Source organism: Larimichthys crocea, chromosome XX (genome assembly GCF_000972845.2).
Source record: "Larimichthys crocea isolate SSNF chromosome XX, L_crocea_2.0, whole genome shotgun sequence".
Classification (NCBI taxonomy): Eukaryota; Metazoa; Chordata; class Actinopteri; family Sciaenidae; genus Larimichthys; species Larimichthys crocea.
In genome coordinates, this window is record NC_040030.1 from 6010269 (window position 1) to 6028954 (window position 18686).

An 18686-nucleotide genomic window follows, 5' to 3' on the forward strand; every position below is an offset into this window, starting at 1 on the left:
CAAATATTCTTTGTATTGGAGATAATAAAATCAAATAAAATCATTAAAACATCTGAGAAAAAGCAGGAATACAATCATGTTTCGGTGAGATTCACACCAATGACAGTACAGTGTTTCTTTTATTATGTCTACCATCACATATGATTTTGTGATGATATAATAACATTAGTTATAATAGCTGTAAAAAGAGATGTACATTTACTCAAGTACTGTATTTATATGTACTTTGGATGTAGGAGTACAGTGGCGGAAGTAACCAACAATGCAAAGGACTCGGAAGAAGTTTCAGTTTAGTTTTAGTTTTTTTTCTTCTTTCTGTGAGTCTGATAGTTTCATCTATAACAATCTGTAACAGTAATGTATTCATGAAACTGAAGTTGAATTATATATATTGTGAGCAATATCTGTCATATAAATGTAATGCAGTAAAAAGTACAACCTGAGCCTCTGATATGTGGTAAGTAAGTAAAGTAAAATAACTTAGGTACTGATACAGTTTTGGGGTACTTGTACTTTACTTGGGTATTTCTGTTTTCTTGCCACTTTATAGCAGAAGAAGCAGTCGTGCTAATAGTAACATCAGTATTCGTAGTTGGTGGTCATATAATCTGAATTACTGAAGTAATTGTTAAAGCCACACATCTGTATATGTTTTTATTTTTCTTCATTTAAGGACAAAAAACATTGAATATTGCCTCATTCATATTACCCCACAGTGCCATCTAGTGGTGTTACAGCACACAATGCACTGGGGTCAGGCGAAACCCCTGAACACTGTCCAAAATGAGCAGGCAGTGATAGATAGACATCCATGCAGCAGACCTCTTAACCTTGCTGTGAGACCCGGACAAAGTCATAGAGGCTACTTACCTCTGATCAAATTATGCTGTAATGGCATTTTAAGGCACATGCCAAAAGAGACACTCCTGTGCACTTTTTCTAATTAGGAGATCTGTCTTACTTACACAAGGCAGGTCTGTCAGGGAGAGAATCAGAAGGTGGTCTGGAGGATAACCTCGGGAAATTTGCATCTAAGTGCTGCAATGTTCAGCAAGCAACAGCACGACGCATTACAGTACAGGCATTAACATGGACTGAATGGAAACTGCTGTACTCGTGACAAGCTGCAGGACACCATGAGAATGAAAATGACGCCCTTGCACGAGGGCACATTCATGTTCTATGCCCACAGATGTACATTTTCTGATTTAAATGCAGAGTGTAGAGTTGAGGTGGCGGGGAAAACTCACAGGGTCAGCGGCATGCTTTTAAGAAATATCTGCACTCGGGTTCCTGCATTCATTTGTATGAGACACTTCACTTAATGATCTGCATGAATATTCAACAGTTGTTTGAAGGCAGCTGTTATGCATGGCAGCTCTGAATCAGAGAGAGAACATAAAAGAGAAAAAGCAAACAAGGGACTGCATCAGGAACTCTGGCCTAATGTCTCAATAAAGACAGCATATGCATCAATTAAAGCAAGAGCATTTGCCGATAAACCCAATTAATTTGGGTAATTCCATAATCCTCGGCTAGTATATTACATGAAAATAATGCTGTAAAACCCCTGAGCGCTTGTGCCATAGCAATAAAAACACAGACTATAAGCCGGAGCTTTCACTCCATGTAAATGCATCAAATCCCAGAGTCTTATCAATCTCATGCAGCCATTAAAAACTCAGCTGTATTAAAGCTTACAGGAGCTTTCGGAGGCAGATTAGAGAGCATCTTCCTTAAACTTGAGAGCCACAAAAATGCATCAATGGTAAATTTCAAAGTTATGCTTGAAGCAAACAGTTCATAAAAATGCAAGGAAACCTAAAAAGCAGCACAGGCACAAACACACGCAAGGTAAGAAGTGCATTGGCAGCAGAGCATCGGTCCTCGCCCGCCTGTCTGCCAGGCTTCAGGTGAAGATGTCACTGGATGGTCAGTTGGCCATCCTGCCGCCGTCGCTCTTCATGGTGATAGCAAGCCCTTCCCTGCTGTCTTCTACTGTTGCCATAGGCAACTGTGATTGACAGCAGGGGGCTAACCTCAGCAGTTTCCCCTTATCATCAAGGCCTCAGTCATTCGCTGAGTTTCAGTCAATAAGCTGAGCACCTGGACAGCAGAGAGAAACCAATAAATCATCAGTGTACGTCAACAGACCAGGACACTGTACTGCAAAAATAACTTGTTACTTTGTCCTCTGCTACATGGTAAATGGACTGAACTTATATAACACCATTCCCTTCTTCCAACTGCTAAAACCTTAACGACAATTCACAGTCACATTCACTGCCAATCTTCTGATTGGTGGACGACCGAGACAGCATGGCAACATTGATTCAATGCTGACATTCCATCAGAATCATCCTTTTTGTTGAGGTTGAATATTCAAGGCTAGATAACATTGAATCAAAGCTGATCTCAATGTTGAGAAGAGAAACATTGATTCAATGTTAATTCAATGTTGTTTCAATGTTGATTCAATGTTGATTCAATGTTGATTCAATGTTGATTCAATGTTGGTCTGCTATGCGTGTACCCACTCTACCTCTACCTACAGATTACATCATTCATCAGTTGAAAATCCAGGCCTAAGTCAAGACTTTTGGCCTGTAAAACAAAGTTCTGTATGTGTAATGGTGCAGAAACACTGGAATCTGCTGACGGACCGTATTTATGTTGATTTAACCTACATCCAACATTAACTCTCCTTTAAGTTCTGTATTACTCCATTAAGTCCTGAGAAAAAATGTCTGGCTCTTTACCAGGAAAATGCTCTCTATCTACTAATGCTTTGCTGTACTTTACCAACTAGTTGCCAAGTTTGAATTGTTGCTGTTTGGTACAGGAAAGGTAGTGTTTATCAAAGTTTCTTTACAGAACACACCAACAAGAACCCAGCTTGATGAGTTGTGTGGGCCAGACAACCAAAACAATGATCTGAAAGGTGCCAAAATGAACTGTTTAAGACGCTTTAATCAAACAACTCTACACACAGTGGTTTTAAAATGTGAAGTAATTTAATCACAATTACAAACTCCACCACAAATGTATGTCATATTATGGTGATTGCTAAATAGCAACCTTTGTATTCCATAACAGATGTCTGGCAGTCAACACTTTAAAGATTAAATTTAAAGCCACCAAAGGCAACTGTGTCCAAACTGCAGCAACATCAGTCAAACAGTCTGCAATATGATTCAGTGTGGTGAAGTGCTAAATGCAGATCAGATCTCTGAGCTCTAACAAAATGTGTTGTCAATAAAAGGTTCACGATTATGGGATCCTTCCTCCTTCAGAGAAATCAATTTACCTCTGTCTATTGTTATCCATTACACAATATCCCCAAACCCTGTTTCAGCTGACATCACCAGGACCAGTGACCTCTATTTAACACTCCATTGAATGCCTTATTAATTGAGTTTGAAAATGTCAAGCATTAACCCGCTCATGTACTGTGGGGTCAATCTCCACAATGATGGACTGTGATAGAGGTTTATTAAATATTGTCAATGAATAATTCAGGCAGCATTCAGAGCTGCAAACTCATTTCAAACTGCTGGTCTGGCATTGACCCCAGACAGCAGAGCTTTTTCAAGGACTGAACATGGTAATATCTCAAAACTGATCTCTCAGCACAGTACGTCAACGCAGAGTGTGACAGCACATCAGGGAGTGACTGAATTAATATCATTGCCGGGGGGAAAAATCAATAGGTGTCAAAAGCAGCAGGTAGCCATTTTGTACCTAATAGCCATCGAAGCCCTATTTTTATGAAAAAGTGTAGAAAAAGGGATGCTGACCTGAGCCGTCCCAGGGTGGATGCCCACTGTGGCATCTAGCTGTTGTTTAGTAAGACCACATTTCATGGCTGCAACAAAGCCTTGAAGAATATCTCCAGCGTTAGGACCCATGACATGGAGACCAACCACACGCTCCTGTTGAGACAAAGCAGTGTTTTGGTAAGTCCGCCATTCTTGATGTTTAAGACAGAGGCACAAATGTCATGTTACACTCGAAGACTTGAGTCTGGGTAAAGTTTCTGCTTGCTTGGAATCTCATAAACATATAGTTTGAATCAGAAGTGTTAATATTATATCTCAACATATCTGAGGGCTCACTTCAATCATTTGTGGGTCATCTACACTCAGTCCTAAATACCCAATCGCAATGTAAGTGTGAGTCCAAGTCCAAGTTGAGTCCAACTCTCCAAGTCCCAGATCTCAAATATAAACCCATGTCACTAAGGTCCTCTCTAAGTCTCAATTACTCAGTGGAGGTCTGTCTTAGTCAAGTCCAAGGTCTTCTCAAGTCTGAGACTGGTTCCAAATCCCTAAGATCCTGTCTGAGTCTAGTAGAGTTCCTCAGTATGTGAGTCAAAGTCAAAACTTGTCTTGTTCATGTCACATAATTGCTCTTCAGTGTATGAGCCTGAGTCACTAAGACACCACTCAAACCCGAATGTGCATTTGAGTCCATGTAAAGTCCAAGTTAAGTTCCAGATCCTCAATGTGTTTGATGAGTCATGTGGTTCCAAGTCCCTAAGATCAAGCCTGAGTCTAGAGTCTAGTCACAGTCTCTCTATGTCTACATTGAGTCCAGTCACAGTCCAGTCCAGTCTTATCTGGTCTTGCCATTCTTGTTCATCAGTATGCAAGCCAGAGTCTCCAAGGTCATGTCTTAATGTAGTCCCAGTCCACCATGTGTGAGACCTAGCTGAGTTGAGTTGATATACACACAAGAACAAATGTAAAACAATAAAGACAAATTCCTATTTAAAGTTAGTTTGGTGGTTATAATGACTGCGGTGTACTTCAATCATGATAATGCGCAATTAAAATGTCTGAGAATGGCAGTATAATTTACACTAATCTGTGTAAATGAGCAGAGAATATTAATATTAACACAGTGATCACCAGCTTGGCAGAACTGCATTCTGAAATACAGTCATCTTGAGTGGTGCCAAGTCAATTGTGGAAAGAGCTAAAAATATAATAAGGGGTAGGTGGATTAATGAGGTGTGAACTATTGCACAACTCGTGGCATTATGACTCAGTCTCCCAAGAGAGAAAAAAAATCTCTTTATTTTATAGCTTATGAAGGTGCGTGGGGCCTTCAGTTTATTTGGTCCAACTCCTGAGGGAAAGTTCAGGCTGTTTAGCTGCTAAATGTTCCATTGTGTTCACCAAGGTCGTTTACTTTGTCTGGTTGTTGTTTGGTGCTGGACAGGCAGTCTATTGTGGGTCTTTGGAGCTTTTATATTGAAAATAGCTGCCTGCTCTGTCTGAAAACATAATGAAGCAGTGAGAGTGAATAAAAACAATGAAGTTACATGATTTAAAACCAAAACAACAAGCTAAAAGATGCTAAAATGCTCCATAGAAATGAGGGTAACTGCAGAATGTGTTATACTGTAATTCACAGTGGGTTCATCACTATGAGTGACACATTTAAATTACACAGTTATTTGATTCATTGTCAAAATATTGATTATTTCAGCTTTAAAAACATTACATGGTCTGGGATGTGGCAGATGACTTTAACATAACAGGAGTTTTTATTCCTGGCAGGCAGCTCCCACTCCAGGGGCCAGTAGTATCTGTGATACACCTGCAAAAGGGCAGACATTTTGACTTTAGATCATTTTACAAGATGAGAGCTCTTGTTTGTTTGAGTATGCATGCATGCCTGTGTGTGAGTGTGAGTGTACCTCTACTTTGGGTTCTCCAAAAGTTAGAGTGGCTTTCTCCTCAGATAGACCACATGCAGCATACTCCACTGGAGTGAGCACAACAGTGGGCACGTTGGTGTAATCACACTGTGAATGAAAAATGAGATCAGCTTAAATCAATTCTAACTTTATTGTCCTATATGCAACATTTGGCTCATACACAAGCTTTAAAAACTCAAGACACAACATAGACATAATGATAATTTAATTTGTCTGACTTCTAAAGGAGGTCTATGATTGATCATCCGCACTCACAATGAGTACGGTACAATCAGTGTAACTATTTCCAAACTATGTACCAAGATGTTGTCATCTCTGTAGAGTCGGCGGGCCAGCAGTGTCCCAGAATGCACCGAGAGGCCTGTTGTGGAAGGGCGTCCATGCTGCACTGATCCTATGGCATAAATATTATCTACACTGGTCTCATCCCTCTCATTCACCAGGATCCTGCCGGTGCTGCACACACATAAAGAGGACACACACACACATGACTTTAACAAAACCTTCTGCGCCCAGATTGAAGCCAAAATGAATGTGGACAGACTGAACGCACTCCTGGTTGCACTGCACCCCAACACACTCCAGGCCAATGTCACTGGTGGAGGATTTCCTCCCAACGGCGAGCAGCACCTGCACACACAAAAACATTTACAAATACAGTTCAGCAGCATCAAGATGATCTCAGCAACACGGGTTCATCAGTCGAACAACAAGAGTGCTGCCGACTGTTCTTTGAAACATTGACAGGAGAACTACAGGAGAGAAACAAATGCATTAATTGAACATTGATGACGTACTGTATCAAATTCTTCCTGTTTAGTTTGGCCGTCCTTGGAGGTGATGGTCACTCGAAGTTTCCCTCGAGGAACCTGCTGTGGTTCTGTTGCAGAAGCACCTATTTAAAATAATAATAAATGAATAAAACATTTCATGTATTATTTAGCTTCTAATTCAACTTTAAAACTAAATCTAAAACCAAACCAAGACTTCATTCATCCATTTCCCAAGTTGTCCCAACCCTTTCTGTGGCTCTCAGCTCCAAGCCCACTGATTTCTACTTAAGATCTATAAAAACAGTTCAGAAATATATTTTTTTTTTATTGATTAATTTTTGAAAAGATCAGTAATTTCATACAGCTGCTCAATGTAGTTTCCATCAAACGTTACTCAAACAGTATAATAGTGCATTTGTCTGGGACTATTTTCAGCGGTGGATTAATCTACATTTGGTGCTCTAGTGTTTATTTGTGGCAGCAGGATGGTGTGTGTAGGACTAAGTCTAAATAAACTACAGTGTGTTTGTTCATAGTAATGAGGTTAACATGTGACCCAGTGCAGCAGTGTGGCTCAGTGAAGTGTTTTTACTTTACTTTGAACTTTTTTTGGATTTGCAGACGGTTAGTAAAATGTACATGAACACCAGTGTTATCCTTTGAGTGGCTTGACAGTGTCACAGTTTAATATTTATATCTGATTGTACTAACTACTAACTAAAGTTACATTTGTTAAAATTTTTACCTTACATTTTAAGTATTTTTACATCTTCAAATCTAAAAAGTACCATATTTTAGAAAGATTTCTCCTTTTGAAAACTCTGTTCTGGACAACTTTAAAGATCATCTTCTGTGGGGTGGTGTGGGTTTGATGTGTAAATCCTGTGATGGTGGACATCAAAAGGTCTGTGGGAGGTGGTGGAAAAAGTGCTCAGATCATTTATTGATCATTTTCTGAGGTTACATCTTAAAAATGCATTTTAAGTAATAGTATTGAAATAGTTTCACCAAATGTAGTACAAATGTTGTGTACTTATTGTGCAGAAAATGACTGTTAATCCCTATTAATACTGATGCAATTATTTTTGCTACAACTTTATACAGTTTAATCCTGTGCTTTCTGAATAGCGGGTTGGACCCCCTCCAGTGGGTCACAAGATAAATCTGAGAGGGAGGGAAAGAAGAAACAGCAACACTTTAGACTTTGGGACTTTGGATTTTTGGAATATTTTTGAATATAATACAAGCACCTTAAAAATACTGTACTTAAATACAGTACTATTTTTGATTAAATTTACTAAACTACATTCCATTCCTTTCTGTGGGGTTTAGGTTAAATCTGGTCAGAATTCTTAATACAAAAAATGCGGTGCACTGAGTTTATATGAAGTTTAAAGTAGAAAGCATTGTGTTGAAACTAGAATGCATAACTTTAACATTACCATGTAGAGCCTTTTAAATACTTGTATCACTACATTCTCAATTTGATATTCTGTCTTTACCATGATCCTGATAAATGAGCTTTTTTTACTATACCTAAAACGACTTCCTTACTGCAGGCTTCAGTCAGCTCCACCTACAGACACAATGAATACAACATTAAAAAGCAATATTTTCAGTTTTCTAATAGAAGTGATCAATACTTTGATTGTGTTCAGTACCTTGCTGAGTGAACAGTTATAGAGGAAGTCCACTCCGTTAACGATCATGTGGTTCTCTATCTTCTCTGCCATTCTCCGATCAAACCCTGGGAGTAGGTGAGGTTGCGGCATGATGGTTACCGGTAGCCCGAGGCCAAACAGGAAGCCAGCGCACTCCAACCCCTCTGCAGACCCGCCTACCACCAGGGTCCGACCTGGCGGTTGAGTTAGAGAGAGGAGATCCTCACTGGTGGGTGAAAGAGAGAGAGGGGATGAAGTTCTGTTTGTTTCTGTTTAGATTATTCTTTTAATCAATCCACATGTGAAAACAGAATGTAATGTCTGTGTGCTGGCTGACCAGGTTAGGCAGTACTCTCTGTCTCCTGGTATGTCCAGATACTGATGTCTGCCTCCTGTAGCGATGACCAGGGTCTCTGCTGTCAAACGTCTTTTCCTCCCATTCATCTCCGTCACCTGATTGATCAAAAAAAAAAAATAACTGTTTACTGCTGATGAAAGAAAATGGTGGATTGCTCTGTCTAGTTTAGGAGTGAGTTGCTGCCCCAAGTGAAGGAGTTCAAGTATCCCAGGATGTTGTTCATGAGTGATAATAAAATGGACAGACACGAGATGGACAGGCAGATTGGTGTGGCATCAGCAGTGATGCAGATGTTGTACCAGACTAGTTTTAACTAGTAAACTAGTAGCCATGAGCTTTGGGTAGTGGTTGAAAGGCTGTAGGGTCATTGGGCTCAGTCTTAAATAGGGTGAGAAGCTTAGACATCTGGAAGGAACTTGAAGTAGAATTACTGCTCCTTCTTGCCAAAAGGACATCTGTTTAGGATGCCTCCTGGGCACCTTTCCGGACAGACCTAGAACTCACGGAAGGGATTACTTTGTCCGTCTGGTCTGGAATCGAGATCGTCCAGAAAGAAATACGACATGTTGCTGGGATGTCGTGCTGGCTTTTTTTCAACTAACTAATCTTCACCAGCAACAGAAACTTGTAGGAGAAAACAACAGCAGTCTAAGCTGGCCAGTCAAAGGTCTTATGGTCCCCACAAGATATACCAGTAGCTGCCATAGCCCAGAAGCGCAGTTACACTTTTGGGGCATGTCAGCTGTGCTGTAAAACTTAAATTAAGCTGAAGTCTTATGTGATACTGTGATTAGGAAAACACTGAAAATCACACTTGAAATCCAAACTCAGTCAACATTTAGATGTCAATGGATGGTGTGACTTTTATTAAGGTGTGTTTTGGTGTTTTGTATGGAAATTCTCAGTCTAAGTCTTCACTGTTTTGCCCAAATCTGTATTTTCTGACTCCTAATCTCTATAAACAGATATCTGCATATGAATACAGAATTTGGAGGAGAGAAAAAGACGTGGATCACATCTAATAAAGACTCAAATACCTGAAAAACAATAATAATGGCAACGTTTTAGTAATACAGAATATCCCTTTGGACACCAATCATTCTTCTGCAGTGCTTCCAGCACAGACCTGGATTAGAAGTGTTTACCTCCACTGTGTGCGGTGCTACTATCTCTCCACGAGCCTTGAGGTAATAGACTCCACAGCTCTTCAGCTCCCTCTTTAGCTCTGAACTGCGAGTCTTCACCTTCTCCTGTACAGCCTCCACCAGCTCACTCCATCCATGAGACACTGAAATAAAGCAGACATTGTATACTTGTTACAGATGAACCACTTAATTATTTAGATTTGATTTTGTCACATTTCTTATTTTTATACTGCTGCAACGTTCCAACTTGTCACCTCTAATTTGGTTTAAGGAAAAAAATCTTGTTTTCTTTTACAGCTTCAAAATTCTCACAACTAATGATCTTTTTTTAATCACCATGCTCTTTCATCCTCCAGCCATATGCTTTAGAGTCCTGAACAGCTTTTCCCAGTAGAGACGCCTGTTGTAGAAATCTCCTGATGCTGATACTGTTGATACTGGAACCTCCCAGTTCTGGAGGAAGGGGAAAGAAAAGAGGAAAACAGGGAAAAGAAGAAAGGAAAGAAAAGACAGGATAACATGAGAAGATAAAGAGAATTTCTAATTATAAAGAATGTAATCATCACACTTCAAACAATACAACTCAGTAGGAACACGGCGCATGATACCTAACATATCAACAAAACTCGGGAAGAGGATAAAGATGGTTTATAATCACGTGGACCCTTCAGACTCTGCGAAGCAGACACTCACCCCTCACGGTGCCTCTTGGAGAGGGAGCCACAAGGTCAAGGATCAGCACTTTTTTCACCAAGATTGCAGCTTCCTGAAGGAGAGGGAAGAGAAGAACGGAATAAATGAGAGCGACAGAGTCAGAGGGCAAAAGAGAAAGAGAGAAATTAAATATTGAAACAAGTTAAGCGTTTGTTTCTAGAGCTGCTCATAGATCATCCCATTACCATAAAGCCCATTAATATGATAATTATCTGAGGTGTGTGTACGCTCATTGACCAGATTAGCAGTAATTATGAGGGTGAGTTGGTGGAGTGCCCTCTAACCACTGGAAGTGAAGCAGAGAGCACAGCTGGATGCGTGCAGAGGAACCACAGAAGGTACAAAATGCAGATAAATGCAGGATATTGAAATGAGATGTTTAATAGTCAGTTTTAGAGTTTCAGAGTTTTAAGTTTTGTATTGTGCAACTGACAAGATTTTTTTTTTATTTGGATCCAAATATTTTTCAGTCCAGTTGAGGCCACCCTGAGCATAATTCCCCCGGCTCCCTAACCCACAACAGTATAAAAGCCTTCAGAAGAAGGTGAAGAAGAAGTGGATTTATTTTGAGTCTTTTATTTTTAAGATCTGAAGTTTACGTGTGTCTGTAATGGCACCTGGGCACCGGCTGCAGGCATGCCATGCTGCTGGTGTTTTGTTTTTTTTCCGAAACATTTCCACACAGTGCATTTTTATATTAAGGGTACATGACATATTGAGACACAGAGAGAGAGAAAGACAAGCAGACAGAGAGAAACAGAGAAAAAACAGACACTGAGTCACACGTGTGGGCATGGCTTCAGCGCCAGAACACATATTTATTCGGACTTTACACAGACTTTACACAGAGTTTATGTGTTGTGTACAAATGCCCTCTCAACATGTGTGATTTTGTGAGCCAGCTCTCTGTCAAAACAATTCACTTCTGGTCATCTCTCCCTGTGCCAACCATAATAATGTTCAACCTGCAGTAACTTTTTTTGGCAACTTGGGGGCAGCAGATGACATGAACCCAACGTTGATATAACGTCACCTTTATCTTGTTAGCAAAGAGTTGCTAATTTACACAGTCAGTAGCTGCAGAGCAAATGTACCATTGATCTGGACTGATGTTTCTGTCCCCCAAAGATTTTAGTCCAATATTCACTTGATTTTAGCTCAGTGCACCAACTCCCGAAGGAAATATCTGACTCTTTAGCTTCTAAATGCTCCACTATGTTCCAAAGCTCTAGTCTCCTGTCAGCTGTGTGCAGTAGGTTTTTACAGCTTTTCCACTGAAAACAATGTAATGAGAGTGGTGAGACTGAACCGAAACAGTAGTAGGGCTGGACGTCTAAACAGTGGACTCATTAAAGCTCCATAAAGCCGAGAGGAGCTGCAGATTCAGCTGATTATTCTCTGTCACCTGAGGGACCCGTTTACATTGTCATTAAATAAACGTATTATTATTCTAAAAATAACAATTACAGCTGCATTAAAAATCAAGTGGTAGTCCACTTTGATAAAGAGCAGTGTTTCCTCAAATATAGTAATGTAATTTTTTTATTAAAAAAATATATGTTCTAAGATTGTCTGGCTCTACACAACTTAGCACAGAGGAGCAATTAATCAAGTCTATCTGCAGAACATGCAGAACTGTTTAGTACTGGTCTGGTCCGGGTTTTCTTAAAATTTGAGAACCACTCATGTAGAGCGTCAAAACTTGATTGAACTTGAAAAAAGGCAAGAGGCTTTTGTCTGTCTTGTTTTTTGTTTTTGTTTCTCTTTTCATGGTTTATTTTCACTCCATTTAATTTTTTCTTCATTATTCTGTTATCATAGTTATTTGGCCTTTGTTTTGCACCTTAATTCTTGTCAGTGATTACTTAATGGTTTGACTAATTTCATATGGAATTGGACAGGTTTGGATCTGGCTGTGGCCAATGACTTTAAGTTTGCTGACTGACAGGATCAAAGAACAGTAGCAGAACAGATTCTACTGTTGTTGCGCAAACTTCATATACAGTATGTTAGTATAGGTGGATTTATTCTTTCTTTAGGCTTTGCTTTCAGTCATTACTGCTCGATGTTTATCTCAAAGCTTCAAAAGAGACAGAACAATCGAAAAGCAGAATAGTAAGAAACAAACACACGGACTGACTGCTGAGCTGAGTAAGAACTGAATAAGCTGACCTTTGCCACAGCCACACCACCTGATCCACCTCCAATAACCACCAGGTCATAGTCATAAGGCCCCACGGGTGGCCCGGTTGGTGGGTCCATGTTTCACTGCTACAGGTCCAGATACTGAGAACCTTCTTCTGCTGTTAGTCCTAGGAGCACAGACACATAAAATCAACACCACAGACACACTCAGTGAGGAAGGACTTTGGCCCGAGAACTGATTGCAGGCCAGATGTGGGTTACAGCGGGTGACGTCAGCTGACAACAATTTATGAATTTTTATCAGGCCAAAAAATGTTTTGTTTACACCATCAAATTGCTGTTGTGTGTTGTGTTTCCAGACAGGATGGAAGAGGTTTTTTAAAAAAAACTAAAAACAAAAACAGAAATCACTTTTTATTTAAAAAAAAAATGATTATAGTATTGGTCACTTTTATCATAAATAAACGTGAAAATGATCTGAATATATCCACCAAGTTGATGTATGGCATTGTATATGACATTCCATGAGAAATGGTTCAGTGAGCTTTGTATTATCTTTATATTGTCATTGGTACTGGCCAGAGTCTGACAGAAACAGAGGAAAATATAAATATATCACACAGTAATGTTCTTTATTGTTTCCACGGTGACATGGCGACACCTTGTGGGGAAACATTGAACATCAAGTAATTTAAAAAAAACAGCTGCGTTTGGGGAATCTTAGTAAAATAAGTCCTATAGACCTTCGCTGCACAGTGAATACACATAAAACTGTCTGAAAGCCAGAGGTGTAATTTAAATGAGTTGACTTTTGTTGACAGAAAGAACTGTCAGTTTAACACAGCCTACCTTACTTTAGTCAAAAAGTAAAGCTCAGCCGCCTGAAGCGTTTCTGTCTCCAAACACAAACCTGAGCAGCTTTCCTGAGGAAGCGCAGGGAGGGTGACACGTCTGAGGGAAACATGTAGGCTAGAAGAGATGCGTTCCGGTGCTGCCAGAAATGTAGGAATTATAGGAGCGCCATTAGGACAGAACAACGTTAGTCTAAAATAAACTACAGGTGAGTATTTTCTTCTCACGACATCGTCTCAGAATGCAGTGACTTTGTGCTTAGTCTTTTGTTATTAAACTGAATCGGCTAAAATAGACGCAACACGAAACGCTTAAAATCGCCAGTCACCTCCAGTTAACCGCACGTTATTTTTTCCAGTTTAATGTCTGTGTTACTATGCTTTCAATCAGCCCATGAACGCAGCACGGCCCCTCTACCGGCCAGAGGCGGTACTGCAGCCGCGGCTCCGCGCTGGGACTGGTCCTTTCGCAGCCATTTTCTGTCCAACCAAACAGCCGTCTCAGGAAGGTAACCAACCAGGGCTTCATTGCAGGTTTGTGCCTGGCTCCGGCCAATGATTGCTAACCGATTTCTCGTTAGCTCGAATGGAAATGTCCGTCTCTGTCTGATTTTTTATTTGTTGTCTGAGTGAATGAGGGCTGCTCATCAGGAAGTATCCAGCGGGCGAAACTTTAAATAATTACGATTTAACATTTGGGCCCCGGCCATGTCTCTCTGCGCTCTGTACGACAAAGAACAGGCCAACGCAGTGTCTGCAGGCGCGGGTTGCAGTGGATTTACAATGAAAATATATTCAAGGGACACAATGTGCGTGAATAGGTTAACAACAGAAGGTAATAGGCCGCCGGACAACATTTCTTAATTATGCAGGATCAGTGAACGGGCTAGCTGGCTCCATTCGTGGGTTAACGTGAGCTAACGTCGGCTAAATATCTCACACAGCCGCGGCTGGTGTCTGCTAGTTAGCACACGACAGCTAAACAAAGATGAATGTGTTTAGCATGTGGCTAACGCGGACTGACCGCAGCGCGGGTTAACCGCGGGGTTCAAATTTAACGCGCTAACTAAGTCCGGCTAGCTCGCTGTTCAAATGTCGTGCCAAATAGTGAATGTTTCGTCGTATGAAACTGCGTGTAACAGGAGCAGGGAGGGCATGTTGTTTTTCTTTGTTGTCCACCTCTGGAAATATGTCCGTCCTCTAAAAGCGGCTACACAAGCCAGCTGCTAACAGTGGAAACATTGAAAAGCCGTCAATGAACACAGAGGTCAGCTGCGGCAGAGAGCTGGTCTCTCTTTCATCAGCACAGAGACAAAGCGACACGCAGCCAGCTGAGCCTGAAATATACAGTTTCAGAGGTGATGGCTGCAGCTGTTCAGTGCTATGTTTTAGTGACGTGAATGTATCCCCGGTATCCATTTATGACCACGTGACATATGAAACATATGGAGCCTTTTGTATGAAAAAAAACAAACAATGTGCATAGACTAATTAGAGGAGTTCATTAATGAATCCTGTGTGGCAGGCCAACATGTACGCATAGATACACAGATTTAAGAAGGAAGATCTGTCCTACCTGCAAAGAATGTGCTGTATTAGCTGTAAATGCTCATTATAAATCCTCATTGCCTATAGTGGCATAATCAAACATTCGTTTTGTGTAGATGGCAACAATTCCTCACATTTGTGAAGCTGGAAACTGCTTTGTAACTCAGTGATATTGAATTTATAGATTATTATTCCAGGGTGGTGATAATAAGGGAATACAAAGATGAGGGTCTGCTGTAATTTACCATCTGAAATGTCACACACTTCACAGACTGAGTGGAAATTCTTTTCTTTTCTCATTAGCTTGCAGATCATCCACGATGATATTTAAAAAAATATTTTTAAAAAGCTTCGTAAGGCTAGGCGTCTTTAGACTTTGCAGGTTTATTTCTATAACTCCAGATGTGTAAATATGTGTGTGTGTGTTCCAGATGGACGGAGACAGCTCGACCACCGACGCCTCCCAGTTGGGTATCACTGGAGAGTACATGGCATCCGGTCACTACGTACTCCAGTCTCAAGATGGTGAGGAGGAGTAGCAGTGAGAGTGCACACGAACGAGCCTCTGCGTTGTGTTTTCAGAGCTGATTTTCTTTATGTGTGTGTGTTTGTGCTCCACAGATGACGCAGATGAGAGTCTGAACGACCATGACGACGGCGGCATCAAAGAGAACTTTCGTGAGCAGGACATCTATCTTCCTATTGCCAACGTGGCTCGCATCATGAAGAATGCCGTTCCTCAGACTGGAAAGGTTAGTTTAGTGACAGCTTCCTGCTAATGGTTTCACACTGTTCCACTGAGTGACAGGTGGTGGTAACGTGCCTGGATACGCAGCAATGCTCTAACAAAGACAGGCGGAAGACTGCTTGCAAATAAATATGGCTGTAAACAATGCTGGTTTTCTGCTTTGTAAATCTTCTATGAGAAAGGAAACGTTTAAAGAGTTTCGGTGTGTTTCTCTTCTCCGCAGATTGCAAAAGACGCCAAGGAGTGTGTGCAGGAGTGTGTCAGCGAATTCATCAGCTTCATCACGTCCGAGGCGAGCGAGCGCTGCCACCAGGAGAAGAGGAAGACCATCAACGGAGAGGACATCCTGTTCGCCATGTCCACACTGGGCTTCGACATGTATGTGGAGCCGCTGAAGCTCTACCTGCAGAAGTTCAGAGAGGTGAGACACAAACTCAGGTCCAAGTGAACATACAACACAACATGGACTGCAATAATAGAACATGTCTTTTTTTTTATTTGCCTGGTTCTTTATAGCATCAGTAACCAATAATGCTGAGTGTGTGTTACATGTCTATGACTAGGCAGCTAGTGTCTAAACACAACCTCAGAAACCAGCGGTCTCCAGTCTGACAGGGAATACAGAAGCACACTGTGGTGGTTTGCTTACCCGGGTTTGGCTCGTTGCATTCCAGGGATGAGTCAGTTCACTACTCAGTAAAATTTCCATCTTGAAAGTCTGTAAATTGCCTCAGTAGTGTAGCATTGCTGCTTGAGGCTGTAAACCATCCCCGCCCTGTTGGCTGCTAATGGCAGATTCAGTTAGTAGCAAGTCCTTAGGTCAAAGCTATCTGTCCATAAAATTCTGTAAGGTGAGCAGCTGGAGGACAACAGAGGGAAAAGCAGTATCTATATTTTGTATAATAAATAAATGAACAAAGTTATGGCGTTCTAACCGAGAAAGATACAAAATAAGTATACGAGTGAGTCATCAACAACTTTTTATCACAGCCAGCTGTCGACTGTCATATGATTGACTGAACAGCCTGTCTGATTGGGTTCACTGCAGCAGCTCCAACAAAGCTGATGTCAAAAGATAGAGGTCTCATAAGGTCATTCTTACAAAGCCCAGTACACACACACACACACACACACACACACACACACACACACACTGCAGCGTGAGTGTTTTGGCCTCACAGGTTGTGAACACAGGCTGCAGGCCTTCAACTGACGCAAAACCCAAAACCAACAAAACTTGCAAAACAGAGTTTGCACCCAAGCACCAAAATGTTGAGTCGGCAAGTATTTACACATGAAAATGAATGTTCAAGTTCACAGAGCCACAGTTACAGATGCAAAACAGCTTTTTGAATATTAATAACTGCTCAAAAGTCTCCCAGTTTTAAAAAAAATGGATTCGTGAAAAGCCGCAATTAAGTATTTTAACGTAGATAACCTTCCACGTAATGGTACATAACAGAGAATTCAGCTCCCAGTTTATGGGAGATTGTTTTTCTTCTACTGGATTTTAGTTTAGCATCTTGAATCCATAAAAAAAGTTGAACATTTTAATCATAATTATGTGTGGGAACCCCTTACAACGCTTTTTTTTTTGTTGTTGTTTTTCCAAAAAAAAATAAAATAAATAAATAGATCAGCCCAATTAGTCCGTCTGCCCACTAACGTTTTCAGTCTGTCCTCTGTGATTAAAAGCAGACCTGCTGGACGGGAAAACTGGCAACAGGACGCAGCATGATGCAGCTGTGTTACCAGATGTGTTGAGGAAAAGATGTAGTTCCAAACTGTGCTGAGCTGTCTGAAACGCTTTAATGGAGAATCATTTGATCTGACTAAATGAGACTGTGGCATAAATAATCTGTCTGTAAATTCTTTGAGTCAAGCTGTTATTTTATTCATTTTTTTTCCTCCCTCTTCATCAGATTTCAAGCTTTCTACGTTCAACAGCAAATGCCTGAAAATGGAGTTTCCATTTTACAACAAGTTGTTGTTGCTCATGTGTAATGTTCTCTTCTTCTCTGCCGTTTGCTTCCAGGCCATGAAGGGGGAGAAGGGGATCCCAGGCGTGGCGGTGGGAGAGAGCCTGGGAGAGGAGCTCACAGACGACAGCTTCAGTGAGTAGAAACATTTTCTAAAAATCGTCCTCACGTTTGTTTTCAGTGTCCGTAACATTCCCTTCTCTCTCCTCACCAGCAAATCCTCTGCCGGCTGGGATTATCACAGCAGACGGTCAGCAGCAAAACGTCATGGTGTACACCACCTCATATCAACAGGTAAGCTTCAGACAGAGGCAGCAGAAGGCTCTGTACTGATGTGAGATGATAAATTCAACAACACACACCACCTCCAACTGAACTCCGTGTCTGTGTCTGCAGATTCCCACCGTACAACAGATCCAGTTTTCATGACAAGGCCTTACCCCGAGCCTGAACACAGCGGCTCCCTTACCAGGCCCACATTCACCCGATGACCTCTGACCCTACCACAGGGTGAAGGTTATCACATGGACAGGGAGGAGGAGGAGGAGGAGGGGTGGGGGGGTGAGGGCGTCTACAGAAACCCTCATGTACAGAGAAATCACTACCTGTTCAGTAGAAAGTGTAGTTTCTAGTTGTGAGGTACCAAATGTTTTGGAGTGCATCCGAAGCTGCTGGGAAATTGAGGCTTTATTTTAAAGGCTAGTCTTATTACATTATTTAGTGGTCAAATTCTTTTTGTGTGTGTGTGTGCGTGTGTGTGTGTTCATGTGTTTGCTTTTATGCATTTTCTTCTTTTGGGGGTGGTGTGGGGTGGGGTGGGGGGGGGATAAAGGGACGTGATGTATTGGATGCTTATTTTTGAACGCCTTCTCTGTTTGAACCGAGGGAAACCACATTGATACTGTCACATCAGATCATGCAGCTCTTTTGTAAGTTCACACAATTTACCATGTGCTTTAATGTTCTGTAAATCCTTTGAATAAAAATTCAAAAGCGATGTTTCAAATTTCACCGTTTAGTTCTTTATTTGATTCATCAA

General features: G+C 41.0%; 2 protein-coding genes across 5 annotated transcripts; one reads left to right on the top strand and one right to left on the bottom strand.

Annotated features, from left to right (window-relative positions):
• Positions 1 to 84: 84 nt before the first annotated feature.
• Positions 85 to 13600, bottom strand: LOC104923739 (thioredoxin reductase 1, cytoplasmic). 3 transcript variants are annotated; one of them, XM_010736909.3, is made up of 15 exons: positions 13432 to 13593; positions 12549 to 12688; positions 10356 to 10428; positions 9999 to 10115; positions 9663 to 9805; positions 8497 to 8612; positions 8160 to 8385; positions 8035 to 8074; positions 6523 to 6620; positions 6279 to 6355; positions 6025 to 6181; positions 5705 to 5812; positions 5509 to 5604; positions 3798 to 3932; positions 85 to 2106 (listed from the first exon to the last, which is right to left on the bottom strand). In XM_010736909.3, the coding sequence occupies exons 2-15, from the start codon at positions 12636 to 12638 to the stop codon at positions 2041 to 2043; spliced, it is 1542 nt and encodes a 513-aa protein (XP_010735211.3). In that variant the 5' UTR covers positions 12639 to 12688; positions 13432 to 13593; the 3' UTR covers positions 85 to 2040. The 3 variants fall into 3 exon arrangements, with proteins under 3 accessions (XP_010735211.3, XP_019113419.2, XP_027127867.1); XM_019257874.2 differs by having other exon boundaries at positions 13371 to 13454; XM_027272066.1 differs by lacking the exons at positions 85 to 2106; positions 3798 to 3932 and adding an exon at positions 3952 to 5278 and having other exon boundaries at positions 13432 to 13600.
• A 175-nt stretch (positions 13601 to 13775) lies between these two features.
• nfyba (nuclear transcription factor Y, beta a) lies at positions 13776 to 18653 on the top strand. 2 transcript variants are annotated; one of them, XM_010736910.3, is made up of 7 exons: positions 13776 to 13906; positions 15352 to 15445; positions 15542 to 15672; positions 15892 to 16089; positions 17704 to 17782; positions 17862 to 17941; positions 18044 to 18653. In XM_010736910.3, exons 2-7 carry the CDS (start codon positions 15352 to 15354, stop codon positions 18074 to 18076), a joined length of 615 nt encoding a protein of 204 aa, XP_010735212.1. In that variant the 5' UTR covers positions 13776 to 13906; the 3' UTR covers positions 18077 to 18653. The 2 variants fall into 2 exon arrangements, with proteins under 2 accessions (XP_010735212.1, XP_019113420.1); XM_019257875.2 differs by lacking the exon at positions 13776 to 13906 and adding an exon at positions 13943 to 14207.
• Positions 18654 to 18686: the final 33 nt, after the last annotated feature.